This window comes from Triturus cristatus, chromosome 4_2 (assembly GCF_964204655.1).
Source record: "Triturus cristatus chromosome 4_2, aTriCri1.1, whole genome shotgun sequence".
Taxonomy (NCBI): Eukaryota; Metazoa; Chordata; class Amphibia; order Caudata; family Salamandridae; genus Triturus; species Triturus cristatus.
Window position 1 is genome coordinate 699,914,032 of NC_140586.1, and position 19,794 is coordinate 699,933,825.

Genomic DNA, 19,794 nt, shown 5'->3' on the forward strand with positions numbered 1-19,794 from the left:
AGGTTATTATCTGTAATGTTCACTCCCACTGCGTTTTCCCTGCAGGAGCGAGCATGGCTCAAAGGACACAGTGTTTAGAAAGGCACGGAAGGTTTGGTTTGTTTTTGTGCCTCTGCTTGGGTATATTAAATTGATATTTTATAAGCTACGTTTCACTCCATGGGTCATTTATTGTTTTAAGTTTGCAAGTGAAATCACTTGGTTGACATTGTTATACGTACAGGTCTATTTACAATTTATATTTATTGTCATAATTGTATTCATTGTTTTATCAAGTAATATTTAATTCATGTTTATTTTTATTGACATGATTATTCGTTGCACGCATCGTTTAAAACATGATGTAGTTACGCTTTGGCAATATTTGTGTCGCAACATGTATAATGTATCCGAAGTGTTTTGTTTATTTGTATCATATATGGGGACAAATCACGTGTTTTTAGATTGACTAACCAGCACCTTTTTAAAGCGCATGTCACGTTTGTTTTGAACTAATTGCATTTCACCAATAGACTGACGAGTTTCAGGTTATCCGGCATTTGTGAGTAAATTGTGTGCAACTCTGCTTGGAGGAATGTTTGCCCAAGCTTCAGTGAAATGTATTTATTTATAAGGAGTTTTGTAAATCTCTGGCGTTACCTATACCATTTCAAAAGCATTGCCAATTAAACAAGATTATCTAGAAGGTATCCCTATCTAGAAAGACCCAGTGTGTTATTTAAAAGCCCGGCACTGGAAATACGTTCCTATAACATTGAGTCATATATTAACCCAATATAGTATTATCCCCAAACAATTCACATACTTTGATACCCCTCTTGCTTGTCACTGCCCGCTTGTTATATATAAACCCTTTGTTTGCCTCGTGTGCGTACATTTTATTCTTCAAGGGTGTGTTTGCCAAACAATGGTGTCAGTGCGCTTGAACCTAGCAGTTGGGGCACGGCGGTGGGCAGTGAAAGGAGTTACTAGGCAGAGAGCCAGGTCTTCCTGAAGCGGAGATGCTGCTCTTTGCACAGTGTTTGCCTTCGTCTATATTTTGCAACGTCTCTTAAGATGCTTATTTCATAATCTTCATCAATCTCACGGCCAGTGAAAGCAATAGTCTGTATTGATTCCATGTCCCCATCTTTTCTGGAACAACCATAGACCTTGTTGGGATTGTACTGCCAGAGACTTAAACGTCAGTTATAGGAGGAATCAAAACTCGACAAACATACCTTGGCTGCAGCAGAGTTATTTGCAAAAAATAGGAACTTAGTGAACCGATTCGAGATATGTACAATCAGGACACCTTTTTCCTACGTAATTGCTTTATAAACTAATTTATTTCACTCATTCATCAGGCGGGGAGGGAAAATGTGGCGTCTTAGTTTGGGACTGCAAGAAGTTTTGGAGATGAGAACCTAAATAACGACTACGTGTTCCCTGAAGAGATGGTGTCTTTAGCTCTTTTCTGAACTGCAAGCATCTTCTGGTGAGCTTAATATGCAGTGGCATGTTGTTCTCAATTCTTAACGCATGCTTGCTGCTGTGTTTTTTTTCCCTCGTTTTTTGGGGGGGTATTTCTTGCCTAGCAGTCTGGCGATGCCCTGACTCATTCTGCTGGCCTCGCCTCTGGAGGTGTTCAGTTTTTTAAAACAGGTTGTGCGAGATACTATTCTTTGCTGCTTTGTACTTAATGCAGCAGGTCATCAAAATGCTTTAGTCTTGTAATAGCATCCATTTTTAAATGCATCAGTCTGCGAGATGTGAATTTATTTGTACAGTATTTTTAGAAAACTTGTGACGTCAAAGTGGGTTCTGTTCACTGGTGTACTAGTGGTATTATCAATACCAACAAGTAGGACATCGTCACATATTATACCATAACCAACAGCGTTTCCCCACAGCTGTTGCTCCTGCACCCCTGCTTGTACATCTTTCTTCATTATTGCGCATGAGAGCTCCTCCAGATATCTGAGTTCCATCCAACAGTTGTACAAAAAACACTTCAAAAATACTTAATTAGTTGCTATGATGTACCTATTAGTGTCAATGTTTCCACGTTTAACAGCAGTAAATGTTAAGCACCCAGGATAATGTGCTGTGTGGCTAATACTTATAAGGTCCCAAAGGCGAGACCTATTGGCTATGCCAATGCTTGTTATCTAATGATTCTGGGGCAGAAGAAATAATAACTTACCCTCAACAAAGTTTTTTTCTTCAATGAGTACACACAGAGCTTTGAAGTACATTAAGGGATCGTGTGATATGGACTGACACTGCAGTTTAATGACTAGGATAATTAAGGGTCATGGCATAAATTTACTCAGTCTAAGGAGATTATCGCGTGGTGACAATAGTATTAATTAGTGCATTCTGTTTGTTCGGGCTGAACTCCTCGAGTTCACACTCCTGATTCCTGAAGAGGGGGGCGGGGGGGGTCAAGGAAAGGTCAAGGGTTGGACTGGCGAGTTACGAAGCGATCGCACATCTTAAAACCATTACAAATCCATGTTACATTTAAATAATTCAGAAAGTTAAGCAACAATATTTATAAACTTTTAAAATAAAAACCGTCCCTTCCTTGGCAGAACGTTTTCCGTGGTTTCCCTTCGTGAAAAAAAATTGAAAGTGCAAAGTTTGTATAGTTGAGTGAGGAAAAAGAAAGGTGATTACGAATCACGTGTGCGCAGAAAGGCTGCCGACAAGCGACCACTTGCCCTCACAAAACCTCCCTTCACTGCCTCGTCGTCCTTGAGCACAACGCTGGGGAGGGGTGTGTCTGCTCCCGGAGTAACCTGACGCCCAAGTGAAAGTGGGGGTAGAAACCTGATCTGCTGGTACCAGGAAAGCCCCGGTTAAGCCTTAACGAGCTCGCATCGTCCGATGGCTCTAGAGTGGCGTGATCCTCTGCAGGCGTGACCCGCCCACGCCCCAATGTTTATTAAAACACGTGAATGTGAGACAAGTTGTAAACGTTCGCTCGCCCTCTTCCTCTCGCTTACCAATTCTTTGAGCCTGTAGACCCACTGCCACACTTCACGTCGCCCAATAACTTGACCCCTTCGCAGTCCCGTCCAGCGCTGTGTGGCCCCCGGCGAGTGCCTTTTCTGGACCCCATCCTTACCTCGACTGACCACGCACCGATTATCCGACCTGTGCTCCCCTTGATACGGGAGGTCAGTCTCTTCGCCGCCTGGGCTCAGTGACCATGGGCTCCCTGCGGCCGCTCGTGCTAGCCGTGTGTGCCCTGCTGCTCGCCCCGTACCCCGCCCGGGCACAAGAGGGGGCGACAGAGGACGAAGAGGAGCAGTATGAGATGGTCCTGTCCTTCACCATGGACGACGAAAGCCAGGCTGAGGGGGGCAAGGAGGCCGAGCCCGCGGGCTTTTTCTGGTCAAACAAGGCGAGTAACACCCCAATCTTTCTGTTCTCTCGCTAGAGTCAGGTAGCCCGAATCTCTTTGAACTCCAGGGAGTCTTTCTTATGACGAACCCATCCGCCCGATTATGGACCCACTACCATTTCACCAAAGATACCCGCTATAGGATCTCTGAAATCGCCAAACCACCCGTGCTTTAAATAGACAGCACCCCGGTGCGGGGTACTTGCACTTCTTTAATTTAAAAGGGGAGAGTGCCTTTCCTTTTCAGTACTGCTGCGATAAATTTAGTGGGAGAATACCTGCACTTCTCAGTACTGCTGCAGTACATTTAATGGGAGAGTACTTGCACTTAGCAGTGCTGCAATACATTTGATGGGAGAGTGCGTGCACTTCGCAGCACTGCTGCAATGCATTTAAAGGGAGAGTACCTGCACTTCTTAGCACTGCTGCAATACATTTAATGGGAGAGTACGTGCACGTCTCAGCACTGCTGCAATACATTTAATGTAAGAGTACCTGCACTTCTTTAATTTGAAAGGGAGCATATCTTCCCATTTCAGTACAGTTGCAATACATTTAATGGGAGAGTACCTGCACTTCTCAGCACTGCTGCAATACATTTAATGGGAGATTACATGCACTTCTCAGCACTGCTGCATGCATTTAATGGGAGAGTACCTGCACTTCTTTAATTTGAAAGGGAGTGTATCTGCTCTCTTTAGTACAGCTGCATTACATTTAATGGGAGAGTACCTGCACTTCTCAGCAGTGCTGCAATGCACTTAGTGGGAGAGTACCTGCACTTCTCTGCACTGCTGCAATACATTTAATGAGAGAGTACCTGCACTTCTCAGCAGTACTGCAATACATTTAATGGGAGAGTACCTGCACTTTTCAGCAGAACTGCAATACATTTATTGGGAGGATGCCTGCACTTCTCAGCACTGCTGCAATGCATTTAATGGGAGAGTACCTGTCCTTCTTTAATTTGAAATGGAGTGTATCTGCTCTCTTTAGTACAGCTGCATTACATTTAATGGGAGAGTACCTGCACTTCTCAGCAGTGCTGCAATGCACTTAGTGGGAGAGTACCTGCACTTCTCTGCACTGCTGCAATACATTTAATGAGAGAGTACCTGCACTTCTCAGCAGTACTGCGATACATTTAATGGGAGAGTACCTGCACTTCTCAGCAGTGCTGCAATGCATTTAATGGGAGAGTACCTGCACTTCTCAGCAATGCTGCAATGTATTTAGTGGGAGAGTACCTGCACGTCTCAGCACTGCTGCAATACATTTAATGGGAGAGTACCTGCACTTCTCAGCAGTAGTGCAATACATGTAATGGGAGAGTACCTGCACTTCTCAGCAGTACTGCAATACATTTAATGGGAGAGTGCCTGCACTTCTCAACACTGCTGCAATGCATTTAATGGGAGAGTACCTGCACTTCTTTAATTTGAAATGTAGCGATCTGCCCTCTTTAGTACAGCTGCATTACATTTAATGGGAGAGTACCTGCACTTCTCAGCAGTGCTGCAATGCATTTAGTGGGAGAGTACCTGCACTGCTGCAATACATTTAATGAGAGGGTACCTGCACTTCTCAGCAGTACTGCAATACATTTAATGGGAGAGTACCTGCACTTCTCAGCAGTACTGCAATACATTTAATGGGAGAGTACCTGCACTTCTCAGCAGTGCTGCAATGCATTTAATGGGAGAGTACCTGCACCTCTCAGCAGTGCTGCAATGTATTTAGTGGGAGAGTACCTGCGCGTCTCAGCACTGCTGCAATATATTTAATGGAAGAGTACCTGCACTTCTCAGCAGTACTGCAATACATTTAATGGGAGTACCTGCACTTCTCAGCAGTGCTGCAATGCATTTAATGGGAGAGTACCCTCCCTTCTCAGCACTGCTGCAATACATTTAATGGAAGAGTACCTGCACTTCTCAGCAGTACTGCAATACATTTAATGGGAGAGTACCTGCACTTCTCAGCAGTGCTGCAATGTATTTAGTGGGAGAGTACCTGTGCGTCTCAGCACTGCTGCAATACATTTAATGGAAGAGTACCTGCACTTCTCAGCAGTACTGCAATACATTTAATGGGAGAGTACCCTCCCTTCTCAGCACTGCTGCAATACATTTAATGGAAGAGTACCTGCACTTCTCAGCAGTACTGCAATACATTTAATGGGAGAGTACCTGCACTTCTCAGCAGTGCTGCAATGTATTTAGTGGGAGAGTACCTGTGCGTCTCAGCACTGCTGCAATACATTTACTGGCAGAGTACTTGCACTTCTCAGCACTGCTGCAATGCATTTAATGGGAGAGTACCCTCACATCTCAGCACTGCTGCAATACATTTAATGGGAGAGTACCTATACTTCTCATAAGCAAACTGGTACTCTAAATAGTGAGTACCTGCACTTTTATATTTACCATTTAAAGCACTATACGACCTAATTTCCCTGATATGGAGGCCGTTTTTACTATTGAGAAAGTGCTTCTGCTGTCAATACTTATGAGGGATATTGGGGGTAGAACCTAATGTACTCTCTATTAACCATTTGTCCCTGGTTCGTTACTCCAGCCAATGTTTATCAATTAATGATAAGGGAGTTGATGATGAGAATATTAATAATTATTATTATTCAGCGTCATTTAACGCACTGGGCTACCTTGGGGTAAACCCGGCAATTAATGTGTAATTAATGTGTAATTAGGCGTTATAGGCCATTCCATATGGTGGCGGGCCATTTACATGTTCATTTGTTTAAAAAACGAATTAAGGAATTAATTTTGTTTTATGGTTTTGCAACCAATGCTCCCCCTGTTTTTTATATCCTACACAATTGTTATTGTTTTATATGAAAGCATTGTTACAAAAACCACAAGCACATTTATACAAGACCTCACCGTCACCACTGGGCACCATGTACTTGTAGTGTTGGGAACAGACGTAAACAATCATTGATGCAGTTATTGAAGCTCTGTAAGGTTTGGGGTGCAAAAAACAGTCTCCAACCTTCTCTATTACAAGAGCTACTTGTGATTGATGGAAATAGATCCGAGCTACTCATTAATTTGACAATTTGTTGCAGTAGTGGCCACATCAGAGACAATCACAATAGTGGCCACAACTTTCATGATTATTAGGAGTGGACGCGCAGATGTATGTCACAATATTGAGTGATGCCAAAATATCCTTTTCAGAATATTGACTAATGCAGTATTGTGAACGTACATATCTAGGCAAGTATAGATTTACTCTTCTAAACTCCACATCTACATACCTTGAATATAATATATATATATATATATATATATATATATATATATATATATATATATATATATATATATAATATATATCAAAAGAGCAGTTTAATTTGGTTCTGGATTTAAAATTTTTTGTTTTCAAACATCAGCGTATCGGTTTCTCAAAATACATGGTTTTCCTCAAATATGCACTTCATATTTTTGTGTTGATACACTTGAAGAAAATCTTTTTCTTGCAAAGTGTCTTCTTAAATGTGGCTAGAGTAGACTGTTGGCTGTACTTCAGAGAGCTACTTCCAGGGTACTTACAAAACATCGGAGATCCCTGCTGTAATCTCACCGGGCCCATCCACAAAATAGCATGGCCAGAAGGAAACTAGGATCCCATAGTCAAAAAGGTCTAAATTCATCTCCGTAGTTGCTGACTTCATAAGCCTTTGACTTCATATTCCTTGTCCTTTACAAGGCGAATAGGTTTATGCTTCTCCTGTGTAATAGTTCTTGTTAGCTTGGGGGAGGGCGTGACCCAGCCAAAATTGAAGGCTTGCTTGTGATTGTCAATGCTCACACACCTGTGTGCAATGGACTTGATTGCAACACAGTGTTTACGGAGGAGGACTGTTTTGTGGACTAATGCCAAAAATAGATCAATTCCAAAACCGCGGCGGGAGGAACCAGATTTAGGGCCTGATATAAAGTTTGGCATATGGGTTACTCCGTCACAAACGGGACAGATAGCCCATCCACCATATCACAAGTGCCACTGGATATAATGCTCATGTAATACGGCGGGCAGGATATCTGTCACATTTGTGATTGAGTAACCCATCCACAAAACTCTAAATAAGGCCTGTAATCTGTTTTTGATTTTTCTTCTTTCCATATGTCACTGATTAAAAGTAACATATGATTTGCAAGTCAACTCATGTTTTCTTCCATTGTAGCTATAAAACGTAATGTTTGTCTAGCTCCTCCTGAAAGGTGCATACTATGAGAGCTAGGCAAGTTGACATGCACATGTATGGCAGCCTTTCTCTGAGCACTCCCAGTCCACAGGGTGATGTAAGCATTGAAGCAACAGCACGAAAACATGATATGCCAAGGATCACACAGCATGTGGTTAAATTGGGACCAGACTTGGGTCACCTGTTTCCACCATCAGCGCCCTATCTACTAGACCTGACCTTCACCCAGACCAGGGAGGGATTAGTTGAGTAAGTGTAGCTGCCAAAGGAACACGCTTCTGGAAAAGAAGCGGCAGTCTGGCAGATGGAGGAGGAAGCAGGTCAGTATGAGAAACACGTAATGACAGCAACTCGTGGTTGTCCCCTCCTTCTATGTCAGCACATGATCTTAAGCTATGTTACCCAGTGAGTGGAATGGGACCCTCGCTACAACTCCATGAAGGTAAGGATGTCATATGAAAGACCAGGGCTGTAAGCCTGGTGGCAAACCTACACAACCCTAGTTAGTGATCAAACAGCGGCGTTGTTTACTAAGTGGTACATTTGGAAATACAGTGTTGTGGCTCCAGATCAGGTCCCCACTCGCTTCTACGCATCAGTTTGGGGCAAAGTTGGATAAACTCTTACCAGTCCGACTGTGCTAGCTATCACAGAGTCCACAGCTGTAAGAATTTGATATCACATCTTAAGGGGATGACCTTCCTTCAGCTGTCTCTCGAGAGGCACATTGATTTTTGTTGAACTTTCTTATACTTTATGTATCTACTCATAAGTTTCTTTTAAATAAACAACGTATTGCCTCTGACCAAGGTGCAGTGCTGGTTGTAGGAGAGGCCCTGCCTCTCTTCTGCTGTTAGAAGAGGGAACATGTCCATCACTCCTGTACTAGGCTTTTATAGGCAGGGGCCGTGCAAGCTCCACTGATTGGAAGGGACAAATATCCATCACCCCGTGTTATGTTGCGATGGGCAAGAGCTATATGAGGTCTTTTAATTGGGTGACAATATAGAATGGGTTGATCTTGGCACTGAATGGCTGGAGTCAGAGGCCTCTTTTAAAATAATGAGTTCTCTTGAGGGAAAGTAACCTGGAGCGGGCTCTCAGTTAAGGGTCAAGGGAGATCCAGGTGACCGTATCCTGCACTTTGATGGTTATCTGTATTCGTAGCATCTAAAGAATTTCGCATAGCTTGTTGAAAATATCAACCAAAGCAGCAACATAGTTAGAAAAATAAGGCACCATTGTACAACTGGCCTGAACATGTGCAGTCCTGAGCTTCTAGTTGCAGTGGTCAGAGGCAAACGTATACGCATACATGAATGTGTTAATATCTAGTAGGTGCCCTACTTGTCAGCCTCGCACTACTCAAAGCAAACTGTGGGAACACTGAGAACATAGGCGCACAAGCTAGAGAGTACATTCCTTCCCCAGATGTTCCGTATGGCATGTATGTTAGCCATGTGGCACCATGTTTTGGACACCGTTGCGGGCCTCCTCTTTCCTTTTACAGATTCTTGTATTCAGATATTTGAGTGTATTTTGTTAAAAATAAATGAACGTAGCTTACAACTGCATGCATGCATGCATTTGTTGGTGACATTAAGCCATAAGATCAGCCTGCCCATGGTCTCCACCGGCACATGGGTGCTCCCCTAGCCAACAGCCACATCACAGATCAGCATCCTTTTATAGGAATGAAGAAGCAGTCATATATAGAACACCTAAATGTATGGCTCCTGGACATTATGAGCAGTTGAAATTCTCTGCCTGCGCCTACACTTTACCCGAATGATAGCACTTATTTTCTGTCCACACCCGGGCAATGTCCATATTTGCCTTCCTTTGATTTCTTTTGTCAATGGACAGTGTTTTATGGGATGTGGTAACACCAGACACTGCAGCTCATTTACAGCGTTCAATTAAAAATGGGTTGAACATTGTACATTACACTGGTAGTCCAACTGATAGCTGTGTGTGTGTATAGATGTGTGTGTGCGTGTATGCACGCACCTTTGTGTGCCTATGTGTTCTTTAAGTAAGCAGCATGTTGGAATACTCATCCTTACCCATCTTACTTTGGTCTGCTCCTGGTGCCTCCTCTCTTGCTGCCCTTCCCACCTGGAAGATGGTCCTTAAGAGGATTTGATCGACCTTGCAGAGACTGGAAATTATGTCTGCTCTTGGAAAGCTACTGACTTTTGACAAAAAAAGGCGTTTGCTATTAACCTTGTTTAAACACTTATTTAGTGCCAGAAGCCCTTGGTTTTTATGGACCAAGGGGTAACAAGCACTGTATAAATACAAACCTTTTTTTCCCTCTTCTATCCTTCCGCTATCCTTTTGAATCCAAATAACTGACTAACCTATCCACCACTCAAATTACTTTCATATTTCACTATACTAATTCAACACTAATCCTTCATGCATTCCGGAGTAGTGTGCTACTCGACGAAAAAAAGGGTAGTAAGCGCTATATAAATGCAATTACAATACAATACAATTACCAAATTTCTCTTCCTTTTTTAAGTAATGGAAAAATATGGTGTGGCAACCACAGACCCATGGTGATTCTAAATGTCTGGCTAGTATCCAGTATGATATCCCGCCATATTGGGTTGGGGCTAAAGCTCTATGCATTCTGGGATGGCCCCTTTCAGACTGTTGATATAGGTGCAAAAGCCCTAAAAGTATTTATGGGCTTGTACACTTTATTTGACATTGCTGAACAAAACTGCTATGTCTGAAGAAATTCGTTCGTTTTAAGCCATTCTGAGTAAAAACTAAAAAGACACAACAGTGGATGAAACTGGGCCCCTCAGTTGTCTTCTGAAGTAGAGTCAACCAGGGGTCTTCATTGTCCCCTATTAAAGGTACTGGCAACGTTTCCACTTCATCGCTAATGACGCTAAAAGGTGGAAGTCCTTCTGGTCCATGCGAAAATGATGGTCGATCACCGCCCACCACGTCCCACAGGGGGAAGCCAAAGGCAAGAGAAACGCCGAGTTGCGGCAATAATATCCCGTGGCCTCACTCTAACAGGGCACGCGCTGCAGGTCAGAGGCCAATCGCCTAAGGCCTGCCAACTGCCAGAGGTCTCGCAAACCGGAAGCGGAAGTTCAGCATTTTCCAAACAACACCTACAGATTCGACAACGTAAAACAAGATTAGAGACCCTCGTCCTACTTTTGGACTCCAGCCAGAGTGCGTCGTAAAGAGGACAAACGAAAAACAGGAAGTGCTTCAGGTGGGACGGCCTTCAGTCGGCAATCATTAAAGGGGAACAAGGTAAATTTAAGCAGCCTTCCTTATTTTTATTTGATGCTCGCCTGGGCCTTTCCAGAGGGCGCTGAACTTCGGTCATTAGGAATGCCACGTGGAAGAGCATGACTGAGAGTAATGAACATTACCGGTAAGCAAACCGGACATGTTCTTACCAGTATCCTTTTCCGCGGCGTGAACTTCCATTTTGAGGCAGGTGATACAGACCTTTACCTCGGGTAGATCATTTTGGCTGTGTGCTCCACTGACTTGGAACTTTTTCAGCGTATAGGAACTTTATATTTTTGAGTAATCCACATTATAGGATGTAGATGTTGCGTAGTGGTTACTCTGTGAAAGTTTTATAATTATGTTATATGGTATCTTGAACACTTGGATAGGTCCTAGCGTATGTGTGTTCTAATTGGCCCTGTTGTCAAAATCGAAAGTTCAAGGCGTTACAGTTGGAAACTTGGATGTGTCGGGTCAGTCAGACCTGGTACATGAGAGCCAACAGGATGTTCTGTTAGCAGTTACTAACATTAGATAATACCATCATTTCCCGGGTAAACCCAGCAGATTGGATTTGATGTGAGGTCCATACTGTTACAGGGGAAGGGAGTCCCAGACATTACCTTTACAAGAAGAGTGTACCCTTTGCCTTAGGTAGCTGGGCAGTGGGCCAAAGGCAGACTGCAGAATAATAGTGTTCAGTGGGAGCGACGGGATTCGTTTTATTCGCAGAATCTATGGTGGAAATTGTCGACTTTACTAGGTAGGACTAACCGGAATTGCTAAAAAGCGGCTTGAACTCCCCTTGACAGACTTTTGACTGTTTCATAATTAATTGTGACGCGGAGCTTGGTGGGTGATGGAGAATTGCAGTCTTCAAAGGGTCAGTGGCAAAGGAGCGTTTGGCAGGAATTCAACCCGAGAGGATCACGAGCTTCAAGTTGTGGTCACTGTAGCTCACCCAAGCTCGGTGGCAGTTTCATAGAGCACTGAATGAGAGTGAGCACTTACGTAGTGTGATGTATGGTGATTCATGCCCCTTACCAGGCCCCAAAGCGAGTTGCTGCATTGTAAAAGGGTTTCCGAGTCTGCTGATGTGAATTCATTTGAATTGTAATATTGGGTCTGGCAAGCAGTGCTAGAGATGAAGAGTTTCCCATTAATAGCAACACCTAGTAGTCGGTGGGTTCACACCGCAGCCCCAAACCACAAGGTTGTGTAAAGCGGTTTCCTGTCAGAGGAAGATGTTGTTTATGCTAAGTCCTCCTGATATATGCCGCTCTCCTAGTACAATGCCACAGCCGTGCCCGTTGTACACAAAAACACTGTATACAGCCAGTAAGTATTTTTCCATTTAGGTGTCACATTCACATATAAACAAATGCAATTCTTTGTTCTTTTTTCTTTTGGGTAGTTTTCTGTTCAGGTTCTTCAGTGTGGTGGACAAATGTTACAGTTGATGTTGAAAATATATCAAATTGTTTGTGTATTTTGTAGCCTGGGGCGTTAATTTCACCACCATGCATGATATGGTATCTTTTTGTTATAGAAAACACCATTGAATTATGTTGTGTTTTTTCACAATTGTAATTAATGTGTATTGATTGGGACGGCTGGAGCTGTGTTGATTTTCCTATAACCCAAAGCTATGCATGAGTAATGGCGGCGACTATCAAAAGCATATATTGTATTGGGCTTCTTCGCATCCTGGTAATACACAAAGATTGAGTGGGGGCATTAATATTGATCTATATGAGGTGGGACACCTTATAGCAGAGCCCAGCAGAATGAAAGCACATGTAATAACTGATAATAAAAGTGTTAATACCTTTCATAAGAGAAACAGCTCATTCTTTCAATGTTTTTGTTTGAATCTCTTTATTATATTTTTTATTACAGTTTACCTTTTGATTCTAATACATCCCGTCAACATCATATATAAAAATAATGTAGAAGATTCAGGCTCATATGCTGTCCATGCAACAGTTAATTCTTTCTAGGGTTTAGGAATACATCCACATTTTTTAGAAAGGAAAAATCTTTTAAGTACTGAGGTTTTTGCATGTTTTATTTTTAGGTCCATTTTGATTTGATTTTGCGTGTTCCTAGTGTGATATGTTTGTAAAAACAGTGTTTCATAGATTTTAGTATTTCATTGAAGGAAACCGCTTATGTCCAATATCTCTGCGGAATTGTATACTAATAGCAGAAAGAGAAAAAGCAAAAACGGTGTTCTGTGTGGCATAGCATCACATTTGTAACCTGGCACACCAGCATTGCCACCTGCCCAGCTATTCATTTTAGGTAACTTTTCACAGCCTAGAATAAATATGGAGATTCCTTAATGCTTGGAGAGACAACATTTTACCTGCGTAAACCTCAAAGCCAAATATACTTGTGGCCTGGAGGTGGTATATTAGCACAGGATGGGTACCCTGCCTTGACACTTGCATTTTGTTCCTCCCAACATTTGTTCTTAGTGAAGTAGTAGCTTTGGGGCATCCAAAAACAATTGCAGTTCAGATTTAGAAGCTTTAACTGGGATTCATTGCACAAGCATCATGTTTGCTTGTTTGAAGGAGACGGAGTGTGCACATCTTGTGGGGATCACTAAAGAGCTTAGCATAATTGGGGTAAGAGGGGAAGAGCTTGACTAAAAGTAGGAATTCCTTTACAGCATCTGGCAATTTTACTACCTTCAAAGCTTTTTCCGCCTTCAGGAAAAAACACCGGTGTAACTTGTCATAGACGGAGCAAACTCTCCAGAAAATGATTGGTTAAACCTACAGTTTCCATAGTGCTAATTTGCGTAGACGACTTCAGGAAATGCTTCTCCATGTCACATCAGCCTTAATCACAATACATCTTTTGTCGCTTTATTCTTCTGTGCCTGAAATGTGAGGACATTTACAGTATCTACGTTGGAATAAGCAACTCATAACTGCCAGTGACTGGCGGAACATATGACTTTCAAGAGTCAAATATTACCCCCAAATATCTTACTTTGGAGGCTTGGGTGTTTTTATTTACTTGAGGTGTCAGAAAGTAACCAGCCAGTGCCAGAAGAGGGGATAATAAATAGCCTGAATCGGTGGTCACCATTACACCAACCCATATTTTGAATGTGGAATGATCTCTTTTGCAGCAGTGGCTTTCTGTAAAACACGCCAAACCCAAACAGTGTACTGCTGCTCCTAATATCCAATTTATAACCTAATGAAGAAGTTAAATATTCACAACGAGTTATGGTTGTGCCCTCGACACAGTTCTATGAACAACCACATTTTCTGTTCAAACATTGGCCACATTTTTTCACCCAAAGTCACCATGACATTGTGAATCTATTTGTTTATCTATGAGAGACCAGACCTTTGCCCCTTCCCTACGTGGTAGAAATGTTTCACCATAATCAATAAGGGAAGTTAAGGTTGCCTTGATGTTTATGTTGCGAGTGAGCTTGGGTTTTCGTTCCTGCATTGTAGGAGCACACAATTCTAAACCCTTCATTGTCCCACAATTGAGGAATTGTAAAAGTTTTCTGTTTCTGAAGCAAACTGTGCTCTTATGCCTTATTTGGGTGATTTGCCAATCTCCACAGGTGTTGCCCACACACACTTTCTCTCTTTCTCTCCATCGTTTTCTCTCAATCCATTCCTTTCTTCTATCCTTTGTATTCAGATATTTAGGTAATAACGTCATACGCCGGTTAGACCACTGAGCTCTGGGATGCCATCATTTAACCAGAGGTCTCCAGCTCACCAAGGTTACGATTAAAAAGCAGTGAAGGAGGTGCAGTACGTTTTCATACTTTATCACTCCCTGCATGGGCGTGACACGTACCTGCTGTGAATTGTATTTCTTATTAATTTTCTTCTTCAATGGGCTACGAGCCTAAATACGGATAGAAGAAATCTAAGACTAGCTGAACGGATCTGGAGATCCTCACACTCCGTGGACCATCTTGCTCTGCTGAGAGCTTTGAGAAACTCATATAACAAACGCATCTTATGCTCTAAAGCTAGCTATATCAGGGAACAACAAGAGCAAGCAAAAAACATGGCCAAAAACTGTTTGAACTCACCAACCTTCACTAACAACCAAACCATACCCCCTCCTTAGAACCCTGTCAGCAACCAAACTGTGAAAAGTTTGCTTCCTTCTTCCGTGATAAATCATCAAAAATTGAACAGGAACTTCTGGCAGCCTGTTAGAATCTTCATGCCACCTCTCCCTTCCCTAGGCAGGATTTGCCCCCACAACGGCTGATTCTCCCTCCCAAAAACAGTGCCTCTCCGAGCTAATTCCAAACCATGGATGAGAGAACCATTCAAAAAACTCTGGCTACTCTGAAACCTTCCAATCATTTTAGCGATCCTGTACCAACGATCCTCTTCAAGGAGAAAAAATCATCCATTCCCTCTCTCTCTGGACCAAGATAGTTAACACCTCACTGCTCCAAGGATCAATCCCACATTGCCTAAAGTCAGGGCAGGTCACCCCCATCCTAAAACAAGCATTTGCAATGCAATAGGTCTCGCATTTATGAGCGTTTGAGCTACTGGCATTGTAAATGACAATGCCTTTTATTTGTTGTTTTTAAAACTGATAAATAAAAGGTACTGTTATTTACAATGCTAATAGCTGAAACTCTCACAAATGTGAGACCTATTTCATTGTTAATGCGTGCTATAAAAATTAAAAATAAAGCGTTAGGAGAGAGTGTGTCCTGCCTGCAGCAGGCAGGACAAAGCTATTTGAGAAAATAGTGCTCGGAGACTGTACTTAAAACCTATCGAGTAACAAAACACGTAACAGCCACGGGAGGTTACAAAATGAGACAAGGCGGTACTAAGGAGGGACTATCAAGCCTTTTGACCTATAAAGTCACAATTTACATTGGACAAATACACATGCCAATGAAAAATATGGGCAGAGTGGGCGAAGCTTCAAGTCTCTACCTCGATACAGCATGCCTCGCAGAGCAGCGCATGCACTGCCCAAGGCTCTGCCTAACCAAGCCTCTCTGAAAATCAGCAGGAGCTGAACATGGACAGCAATCTCATTCGTGCTAGAAGTGTTTTGGCGTTTGTTTGCATTGTCCAGGAATAAATCTGAAGTGTGGGTTTTAATTTCTTTATAAGATAATGTTCCTCAATAGGTTAAACATCTACTGACCTCTGACCTGGATGCAGTCTCGCCGGCCTGTCAGAGGCCCTGCCTTACTGTCCTTGTGAAAGAGTGAGGACGTCATAGCACAGACCCCAGCCTCAATTTCCACCTGGAAATGTTCAAGGCCCCTGGCAGGTCTGAGCGACATGCTCACTGAACTATTTTGTTGAGCCTTCCTCTTCTACTGCTGAAAAATTACTTTTAGTTACATTTAGAGCATTTTCATCCCACTCAAATTACTCTTATTTTTTTTTTCTACCAATCCATTTTTTACTTTAAATTAATTTATATTTTTCCCTAATTGCTTCAATTTTTCCATATTGTTTAGCTGTATTTATTGAATATGCTTGTTTACAAATTTGTATGTACCTGTGTTCCTTATCGTGTACATTTTGCATTCTATTTAAGTACATACTGAATCTTCCAGTATCTCTTACTCAGTTAACCCACTGAGCTGTGTTGGGCTGCACAGGATAAACAAGGGTGCCTGATAGAGCATTTTAGACCTACCTGTTTCATTGAATCACTGGTTTGCATAGTTCGGAATCTCTTTTGCATTGAATTAAGCCACTGGCTTGTCTTCCAATCCATTTCAGACAATGATTCGTTCACATTTGTAACAAGAACAAATCTGAACATGGAAGGTGCTTTTAGTTAAAAAGCCAAGCCTGGCTGAAGGTGCCACGCTTTGCACGGAAACACTAGGCTGCTTTGCAAAGAGTATGTGATGGGTGCAGTCTTCAGAACACAATAGGTGTAGGCAGTCACTACAGGAAGGCCGGGGAGAGCTTAAAGACAAGGAGCCCGTTGAAGAGTTCTGACTTCACTAACACTTTTTCAGCGGATCTCATGCAACCCTAGTTCTTTGAATGACTCAAAACTCTTACATGTTGTATGAGAAAGGTACAACTAGCCAATTTACTTACTCCATATCCTAGCTTGCCTCAAACAGCTTTGTTTACACAGCTATGTCCACATCATGAGATTAGGGCCTGGACACATGAACTTGCACCGCGGCCAATGAGGCTGACTCTGGGCCAATGAACTTGGATATAAGTCTATGAGCCAAGACTTGGGTACGCGAGTAACAGTACTAACATATGGGTCTGGATCTGGGTATTTGAGGCTGGACTAGGAATCTAGTCTAAGCCTGGCCCAGTACTGTGAAATCTGGCCTAGGACATCTGTACCCGAGTATATGGCACTGCATTTGGGTTTTTGAAGGTGTGCCTTGGTATAAGAGGCTAAGTTGGGCAATATAAGACTGAAGCTAGTCATTTGAGTCTATGCTTGGACATATGTACACGTGACAATGACAAATAATGGCAGAAACACGCTACATAAGGTTGTCCCAGGCAAATGATAGCTGATCCCTGGCGTAAGGTGGTTAAACATTGGTTGGCACTTAAAATGACATTTATGCAATTCAGTAGGAAATTTCAGCTATTGTTATATTTTATGACTTTCAATATTTTTTTTATTTCGACTATGCCTTTCCTTGCGATTTCAGATGCACTGAAGGCGATGTACTGTCACTTGCTGTGATGTCAGAAGACATCTGATGTCATGCCCATTATCCCAATTAATACAATACATATAAATATCACCTACATAACGTGCATTCAAAGTGGAGGTTTATGTTCAGTGCAAGTTTCCGCAACCGGTTTTTAAAAAGGTTATCTTTTGAACAGGTTTTGCTAATTTTCCACCTACTTCCCACTCTCCGGTGTGCAAATATTACTTAAATATTTTCACTATCTTCACAGCCCCTCGAAGTGTGGCAATAGTCGTCAGAGTAAAAAGTGTAGCTTACGCTGTAAATTGTGGGATACATTTATTCCATAAATGTGGAATTTACGGAACTGATAAATCCGTGTCCAGTTATGTTGTTTTTTTTTAAATGAGCATTTTCATGCAATATTAGTTAGTTTGCGAACGCAATGTGAATCTAAAACATGGCCCCACGTCACTTTCCCACCTGGGAGCATGTATATGAAAAGCTATGCGGTACCTGGGTCTGCCCTGAGCCCTGGCACGGCTCCCTCGCCCCCAGGAATATCATATGCGCTGAGTGCGTTCTTGTACTTATTACCCTCTGTGATGTTCCAAGTACGTTTTTGCACGAGCCTCTCCTTTTACCAGCGACACACAGGACACATGACTATGCTGAGGTGTGTTCCATGTTTTCGTGCACGGCATCAAAGAGGCCGTGGCTTGTGTAAACAGAATGTATAAACTCAGATTAAACGAGTCCTCAGCGTTGTAATTGTTTCTAGAGGGGTAACCAGAGGGTGGAGAGAGAACACGAGAAGGGGGATAAAAGGGGGGTGGGGGTAGGAGACAGATGCAGGGAGAGGAAGAGAGACGGGGGGGGGGGGGCGAATTGCATGAAGGCGAGAGTAACTGTGGCATAGGGTATAGGAAAACAGCGTGATGATGACAGGGGGGGGGTATTAAAAGAGAGAAAGAGCGCGCGAGAGAGATGTATTATCTTTCTCCCTCCATCTCTCCACTGTGCTCTCCCCTCATCAGTGACTATCTCCCCTTCTGCCTATATCGTGTCCCGACTCTCAACATATGCTCCTTTCTTTTTACCTACATTGTTTATAATACTGTGCATAATGGATAAAATGCTGTTTTATAACAGGAGAATGTGACCTGCTATGCACCAGGATTCATGCTATTAGCAGAGCTGGATATCACCTCTCTCGGGCGCCCGCGCTGCTGCTGGAAAGAGAGGTCCCGCTAGCCTGCCGGTGCCCCTCCCCGCCCCGACAAGACAGAAGTATAATGCGTCCGAGCAAATATTCCACGTACCTGGTCGCTGACGCCGGTGCCCTGGTGAAATATTTACGCACATGTCACGGCTATTTCAGGCCTTAAAAACTTCACTGTCCGGACGACAGCAAGGGATGAACTGGGCTCTATGAGTTCAGCGAGGTTAAGAGGACTCACACTAAAGATGAAAATGAAAACAAACCTACAAATATACAAAATAAAGGAGGCGGTGTGGCCTAGCGAGTATCTTTTTTTAAAAATAAGTGCAGGACTGTAACAGGCCAGCGGAGTACTGTGGCAAAAAGGCAGGCACACATTGCCCTACGAGACCTGTGCTTTTGTCATATATATTCCGACGCCTCGTCAGGGTGAGTACGCACTATATAATTGCAATTACAATACAATATACCACTTGTGGTGACGTAGGCAGCTCAAGGACGGTAATGTGCATGTAGATCTCTCTCTCTCTCTCTCTCTCTCTATATATATATATATATATATATATATTGTTTCGTACAGCACCACCCTGGTCAAATCAGGGCAGCCGCGCATTGGGCGTGTATGATTGAATGAATAAATAACTATCATTACAATTACACAACCAGGACTTTTCACGGACCGGCCTCTGCTCTCCGAGACCTGCTGAACCGACCAGGCCGACCCCAGAAACAGGTCTGGTGAGGAGGTGGTGTGGTACCGGAGCAGGCTCCACCCCCTTGGAAGGTCCCGGTACTGGAGCGGACTCTAACCTAAGGTGGATGCAGCCATTACAGTCTCAGGCTGGTAGGTAAATACAAGTTCGGCGAGTTGAGCTTTCCACGTGTGTCTGCTCCGGCGGGAGTCCCCCTGCCTCCTTCCCCACACTCCCACTGCTCCAGGGGGCTATAGTGCTCGTCGGGGGCATGAAGCGCTATATAAACGCACCTATAGTTACAAACACCCACAGAGGCAGGGT

General features: G+C 43.0%; 1 protein-coding gene across 2 annotated transcripts in view; it reads left to right on the top strand.

The window, feature by feature from the left end:
- Positions 1-2,931: 2,931 nt before the first annotated feature.
- PCSK9 (proprotein convertase subtilisin/kexin type 9) overlaps positions 2,932-19,794 on the top strand; it is a 172,725-nt gene continuing 155,862 nt past the window's right edge. Inside the window, exon 1 of one of the 2 annotated variants that reach the window (XM_085602522.1) lies at positions 2,932-3,391. In XM_085602522.1, the coding sequence (XP_085458648.1) occupies positions 3,197-3,391 (195 nt within the window). In that variant the 5' untranslated portion in view covers positions 2,932-3,196. The remainder of the gene's footprint in view (positions 3,392-19,794) is intronic. The other variant, XM_085602521.1, reaches the window with a different exon arrangement.